The 7,748-nt window shown below is 37.8% G+C and overlaps 1 protein-coding gene across 1 annotated transcript; it reads right to left on the bottom strand.

Annotated features, from left to right (window-relative positions):
• Positions 1 to 6,790: 6,790 nt before the first annotated feature.
• LOC140009819 (uncharacterized) lies at positions 6,791 to 7,222 on the bottom strand. The gene is made up of 2 exons (XM_072056149.1): positions 7,031 to 7,222; positions 6,791 to 6,946 (listed from the first exon to the last, which is right to left on the bottom strand). The coding sequence occupies exons 1-2, from the start codon at positions 7,220 to 7,222 to the stop codon at positions 6,791 to 6,793; spliced, it is 348 nt and encodes a 115-aa protein (XP_071912250.1).
• Positions 7,223 to 7,748: the final 526 nt, after the last annotated feature.

Below are 7,748 nucleotides of genomic sequence, written 5' to 3'. Positions count from 1 at the left end.
CCCAAAGCCTTTCATTTCTACCCAACCTCAATCTAAACTCAAAAGAACTCAATATCCTCAACATTTGGATAGCATTTCCCCTAAAATTTCAGATTTTCCATCCTACAAACAACCATTTAAATTCATCCAAAACAACCACAAGTACACATACAAATCATAGGCTATTCAACACACCTCATTAGGGTTACAATACCCTTCAATCTTAGCCAAATAAGAGCTCAACAACAAACCATAGTAAAGCCCTAATTAGAAGCCCTAAAACTGAAATTTTCCACACAAGTTGAAATTTTCCGCAAACAACCACAATTAACACACAAAAGCTCCATTTTACACAATATAAAGCTATCATTCCATGGCCAACCATAATCATCATATGAAAACAGAAAAATCACCAATAAAATCTAAAATTTATCAAACTCCACTTTAATTCATGAAATCTTCCATAAAACAACCTATTTAGCTACTACAAGTCACTAATTTACCATTATTACAACCAAAGAAGGAGTTTCCATGCAAAGTACCTTGAAACCTCAAGAAAGGTAGTAACTTAGGGTTTCCTCTTCCAAAACAACTCCACCAATACCTCTAAGCTTCCTTAGCAAGTCACTTTTATGGACAAATTTGAGATTTTATCGGTTGGATTTCAAGATATAAGCAAGAAATGGAAGCCAAAAGTTGAAGCTTGCTCTCTTCTTCCCTCTTAAGAAGCTTGTCCAAGAAGGAGTGAAATGAAGATTATTTTGGGTCAAAATTGATGTTTTAGTAAAGGTAAAGAAAGGTGGTCAAAGTCCAACTTCGAATAGTAAGGCGACACGTGGCACCTTTTATGTTTAAAGCTATCTTCTTGTCTCCCCATGGTTAATCCATTTAGGTAACCTCTAATTATCTCCTAACACCTAGTAACTTAATCCCTTTATGCAAAACTTAACCTAATTGGTCGAATTTATCGTACTTAACGTACTAGCAGGTCCCACGTCCAATATACACTCCTAATATCTCATGAATTAACTTATACTAGAAAGATGATTTAAAAACTATATTTACTTATAAAAATATGGGTTAATAAACAGCTCAGGGTATCTCTTTTGCATCTCTTCCTCCACCTCCCAAGTTGCCTCTTCTATTCTATGATTCCTCCACAAAATCTTCACCAATGGGATTTGTTTGTTTCTCAGCTCCTTAACCTTTCGGTTGAGCAATTTCGAGGACGAAATTCTTTAAGGGGAAGAGAATCCGGCCGCCTATCCAGTCGGATCTTGGCCGAATAGCTGGCCGGATTGACAGAGGATTTTGAGTTCCAATTTTGTTCAGCCTCTGCCTCCAATCCGGTCAGGAATCCTGCCGGATTGTGATGTGGCAGGTGTTTTCCAGTTTCATTTTTTTCGTTTTCGTTTCGTTTTGTGACCGTGGAAGCGTATATTCGATGTGTGATTGCACTATATCATTTGACAACCGTGTATTCAGTTTAGTAGTCCTGGTGAGAGTTGGGCAGGCAGTCTGCTAACCCTTAGGGTACGCCCTAGGAGAAGGTGGGGCTGTCACAACAACCTTTATTGAGTTTATGAAAATTGGTTAAAGACTCTAAATAATTTGGATACAGATTTGAATAAATGGCCTTCGATGAAGAAAAATGTCACATTTGACCGTTGTAATATCATCTATCTGGAAATCAATGACGGCAAAGAATAACAATGTGAAGAGAAACCCAACATAGTCATCAGCTATTCAATCTTTGATCTTCTGCTTTCCATTCATGACTTTTTGTGTTTCAAAACCCTATGCCCTTTCGAATTTTCAATAAGGTTACTCCCACCCATTTTTATTTTTCTTCAATTTTCCTGTTTTCTCTTTTCTTTTTTTCCTTTTTTCTTTCTCTTTTTTTCCTTTTTTCTTTCTTTTTTTTTTCTTCTTCATTTTTTATCTTTTTTTCTTCTTTTTTTTTTTTTCAAAAAAGGCCCTTTCAGGTTTTCTCCTAACGAACAATTTTAACTGGAGCCTCTATCAATTTAGAAATATGTCTCAAGATTGATAGTATCAGTGAGACAATCCTTCCATTGCAAAATTTGGTGAATGTGTGTTTACATCCTCTGGCATTTGATTAAGAAATTTTCTCTTAAAAATATTGCAAAATGCGGAGGTTGGAAACATTTTTTTTTAAATGGGGTCGGATGGAGGTGTTGAGAATTGTTTAAGGGTTGAAATCAGATCTTATAAGGGGTTTAAAATAATTCTTAGATCGCATTTCTCAAAACTTGCCCTACTATAGTGTCGCGCCCCACTTTTTGAATGAATGTGTGGTGATGTGTTGTGTGGTGTGTGTAGTGTGTGTATAGTGGAATGTGAACGTGTGCGAAATGAGAAGTAAAAGGCCATGGGACTTAAGAATGCGACGATTTTGGCCAAACAAAGTTCAAAAGGGTTTCTTGAAAAATGGAGTCGCCACTTGGTATAGAGTTAGGGTGTACCAAGTCACCCAAAAATGATTTTTGTTTTTGAATGAAAAAAGTAAATAAACCCTTTTAGAGAACTTTTGGGTCTACGTAACCAAAAGAGGGATCGGGGGTCACATTTGACGAAGGGGAAGGCAAGGATAAAAATCCAAGGCACCCCTTCGACCTAGCCAAGGCTAGTTGCGTGACTTAAACCAATTTTTCCTAATTTTTCTACCCAAGGTATGTATCGCGTGTTGGATATGTCTATATGAATGCAAAAACCTAGACCTAGGGGGACATGGGGGAAATTTCTCTTCAAAGGTTGAGTGGTGCCAATCACATTAATTGTGAAGCCCAATAATGATCCTTTGGAGAAGTCACACGTAATCCTAAATGACGTACAAATGAGTGGAATGCATGCCATGTGAAAATGTGAGTTTGTGTGAAATGAGAAAAATGATAAAAATAATAGGATGTAAGTGGAGGTGTGCAAAGGAAGATAAAAAGTGTTCGTGTGCAAGTGAAGGGATATAAAGGTGCACGTGTGCAAATAAAAGTGTAAAGTGTGAGTAGTTAAGTGAAAACGTCCAAAAGTAGTGTGAAGTGAGAATGTGGAAAAAGGGTTAGAATATAAAGTAAGTGTATGTGATAGTGAATGAATAGAATGCATGAATCCTATAGGAATGCAGCAAGACGGGAACGGGGAGTCCTAACTTTGTGACTTAATCTTCCCTTTGATTAGAAGGCAAAACTAGCGTGCTAAGGCTATCGAGTAGCCACACTCGCTCGTTTCCCTTATCGAAAGGGGACTCTCAAGCAAATGAGCCCTATAACTAGTATGAGATGCAAAACCTAAAAATGAGGGGAAAAAGGGGTTCGAGAAGCATGCCAATGATAAAACTAAGAAAAATGCATGACATGTAGTGAACATGCAAATATGCACTAACAAAAGGGGATGGCCTATTGGGTCTAGCGTTGGACTAGCCCTTTCTATGAATTCCTAATGAAATAATGAGCCACAACTAGCATTGGACTAGTGTGGTGACGTACATTCATCCATCACATTCATTCATGGCTATGGGAAGCGATTAGACATGCCAAACACCCATAAACACATAGCACATAACAATTAGCATGCTCGACTAGATGCAAGAACCTAATAAAGCAAATTAACACATAGCAACTAAGCATGCAAGACACATAAAGCAATTAAAGCCCTAACTATTACATTTGCTAGCTAGGCACATGTCTTCAACAGGTCTTCATCGAATGCTCCTCCAAGCCCTATCTATTACAAGCCAAGAGGTGTACACATACCCCATAATGAATAACTTAAATAAAAGTAAAAATAAATGAAATAAATGCAAGGAATTAAGGAAAGGCAAGGAAAGCGAAATAGACATGCATATTCATATAACACGTAGGAGCACGTAGGAGAATATAAAGTAAGAAGTGAGAGATAGGGGGGTACCTCCCTTGGAATGGAGCTCTAACGGGGTGAAGTCACTTATTCATCCTCCAAAATAATAAAATAGTTAGGGTACCAATTTATTTGACAAATAATCACAAAGGATAAAAATAAACATGAATTTGAATCAATTAAATCAGGTTGACAACCTACATTTAAGAAGTCAAAAGAAGAAAGGACTTGATTGCAAAAATTGACAAAATTTTGGGGTCTAAATTAAAGAAAAATAAAGTTCAGGGACCTATTCGCAATTAAATTAAGGACCGAATTGAAAGAAGTTGAAAATGTCCAGGGCCACAATACAGTTAAGGAGGAATTCAGGGACTGATTTGCAAAATCGTTTTCTGGTTTCCTAATGGACCAAACCATTGGGCCATTTCCTTTATTTGTTTGGGCCAAAGCTTCCCAGCCCAATGGAAATTCAGAACAAAAAGGAAATGGGCTATTTTATTTGTTCGTTTGGGCCAAACCCTTCCTAGCCCAACCGAAAATCCAAAACAAATGAGATGGGCCAACCTATCATTTCTATCAAATAAAACTCAACCAAATTAGTCAACAACCCAATCCTAAAACCCAACCAAAAGCTTTGAATTTCAAGCTTCTTAGGCCCAACAAGAAATCCAAACAAATGTTACTAAACCCAATCAAGATGAAATCCCCACTAGAAATTACTAAAACTTTGATTAAGCATTAAATCCCCAGAATTAATCTATCCAAAAAACACATTAACTTATATCATGGAAGAAAACATTTAAGGGGACAGAATTGATTAAAGTATCTAATTTTCTGGGCCAAGACGGAACAAAGGGCAGCCTGAGGGGTTCAAATATAACAAAAGCAGGGACCCAATTGAATGAATTATAACAGTTTGGGGGATAAAATTATGAAGTTCAGCAATCCTCAGGCAAATTGCAAAACAAAGCGACAACAGAGGAACTGAAATGGACGTTTAAGACCAACGGTCTTCTCTCCCAAACATAGACATCAATTCGCCATTTCTGTCGTTCTTAGAACCAGAGCAAAACCAAAATTCTAGCCATTCTCAATCAAAAACGAAAATCACCCAAAAACTCCTCTCATACAATATCAATTCGAGTTCATTCAACCGGATCATACGAAACGGAAAGAAATGAAATACAGCAAATGCATCATAAATTTTCAAATGTGAAGAAAGTGATTTGGCCGAATGTATACAAAACAGAAATTAATTTGTCTTTGAAGTTGAACCCCCGGTTGGGCATTTCATCGAGCAGCAAATGAGCAAAAGATAAATCAATGATTCTTTGCTTAATTGAAGTCATAATCGGCTCAGAAATTTGTCAAAAACCAAGGACAATCAGTCCAAAACTTCATCAGCAACCCAAGAACATTCAATCTAATCGATACATAAAACATGTATGTTTGACAATTTCAGACAATTAACAGGAAAACTGCACTAAATAGTGCCACGGTAGACCCATTTCAATGGCTGAAAAAGAACTGAAATTTTAAGAGGAAACTTACAGGGCTTTCGGTTTCTGAAGTTGAATCGAAGCTGGACGGTGGCAGTGCTGGTGGTGGTCGACGGTTGAATTGGCAATCTTCGCTGCTGTTGTTGCTCAAGTCGTCCACGGAAGAAAAGCAGGTGAAGAAGAAGCTAATGAGACTCTCGACACCATGGCTGTACTCGTCCTCTTCACCGAGAATTAAAAAGGTTGCCGAGGATGAGTTCTTTGGGCTTGGCACAGACAGAGGCGGCGGATGCGGGTCAATGGCAACTTGGGCTGATAGCTTGAGGAGGAGTCTGGGCAGGCAGCGTATGGAGTTGAGATGGTTGCTGTGGTTGGAAACTTTTCTCCGCGCCAATCATTGAAGCCGAAGCCTCCCCACCTCTGTTTTCCCCTTGCGTTTTTCTTTCCTTTCATTTTGTTGCCCTCTCCCTTTTCTTGTTTTCTCGCCCGATAGTCTTTTCTTCCTCCTCCCTGCTGCGCCGCCCCCCAGATGAAGCTCCCCTGCCTCACGAAACTCTCCCCTTTTTCCAGCCGCCCCTCTCTAGTTCTCCCTCTGCTTTCTTTGCCGCCTCTATTGCCTTTCTATTCCCCTGTTCTTGTGCTGTTTTCTTTACCCATAAGCCCAACCGAAACCTTCTCTCCCTTTTTCCCTGTTTTTCTAGCCGTAAGCCCCTTCAAGAAACCCCCCGTAGCTCTCCCTCTAATTCGCACCCCTTGCGGCCCTTTTCATTTTTAAAGGCACCCTAAAGAAGCTAAACCTAAGATGAAAGGCCAAGATCTCATCCTCCAAAAATAGTTCCATGTATCCTTTAATTGACTTTTCTTTTTGCTGCATGACTTGACTTCTTCTTTTTTTTTCAATTTTATGCTAAAATGTCTAAAAATGAGATTAGTAAAACAAAAATAAAATTTAAAAAATAAATAAAAAAAATATCGATAAAGATTAAACTAAATTAAATTAAATTAAATTGAATTAAAAAAATAAAGCCAAATTTTGGTGTCTACATATAGGGCTAATAAAAGCTCAAAAATGCTTTAGTTTAGTTTTTGAATAGGTTTTTCTCTTCTCTTTTCTTTTTATTCTATTTTTCATCGTTCTTTTTTTCTCTCTTCTTCTTTTTTTTTATGGAGAAAAATAAATGTAAAATAAAACTTGCCCTAGTGTGAGGTTTGTGATCCTCAGGGGTTGCCAAACGAGAAGATCAGGTCATTCTGATGGTTCAAAAGGGAAAACTAGGGATAAAATATTGAAGTGAAAAGGAAGAAGGTCCGCCTTTTAATCCATCCTATGCAGTAGCTCTAAAAGAAAACTTATATAATTAGATGAAAAACCTCTCGAACATGTTTGAATTGACTGGTTGAGGGAAAATTTTTCCATCCATTTCCATGAGAATAAGCGCTCATCCGGACAACACCTTTTTAACAATGAAAGGTCTTTGCCAATTTGGAGCGAATTTCCCTTTAGCCTTATCCGAAACTGGAAGAATTCGCTTCAGGACCTTGTCTCCGATTTCAAATGGGTGGGGTTTGACTTTCTTGTTGTAAACACAAACCATCTGCCATTGATAATATTGTCCATGACAAGCAACATTTAATCGCTTTTAATCAATCAGAGACAATTGTTCATGGCGCTGCTTAACCCATTCATCTTCCTTTAATTGGGCTTCCATCAGAATGCACAAGGATGGGATCCCAACTTTTGCAGATACTACTGCTTCCATTCTATACATAAGAGAGTAAGGTGTTGCCCCAGTAGAAGTTCTAATTATAGTTCTATACTCCATTAATGTGTAAGGTTGTTTCTCATGCCAATCCCAATGCATTTCAGTCATCTGCGGTTTATAAATAATAAAATTTTGGTGTTTGATTTTGAACTTTCACACAATCTATCTATCATGTCATTATTAAGGGTTTTGCTATTGTCAGTGATCAGTGTTTTTGGCACCCCAAAATGATAGATGATATTGAGTGCATTTGGATAGGTTTTATTATTTGATTTATCTTACCTCAAGATAAATTATCTTAGATATCTATTTGGGAGCAGATAGAATAAAATTTTGTAAGTGGAATACTTATCAAAAAAACTAACGTAATATCCATGTCCCTAGGGCCACACACTTTATTGGGATTCCACGACGTTGGTCTGTCATGTCCAGAAAGCCATTGGCATTTAGTTGTGGAGCAAATGCAAGTTCACATAACTGTGTTTTATTTCTCTCACCCAACCTCTTTTGTTGTCCATTTTTCCTTGTTTCTTCCTGCCTCCCCCTTTCTTCCAATTGAAATCCAAATCTAGCCTCCCCCTTTTTTCCTCCATTGCAATCTAAATATAGTCTCCGGCCACATCAGATCAACATA

The sequence above is a fragment of the Coffea arabica genome, chromosome 6e, assembly GCF_036785885.1.
Source record: "Coffea arabica cultivar ET-39 chromosome 6e, Coffea Arabica ET-39 HiFi, whole genome shotgun sequence".
Lineage (NCBI taxonomy): Eukaryota > Viridiplantae > Streptophyta > Magnoliopsida > Gentianales > Rubiaceae > Coffea > Coffea arabica.
Note: the sequence above shows the minus strand (reverse complement) of the source record. Positions and strands in the feature narration are given on the sequence as shown.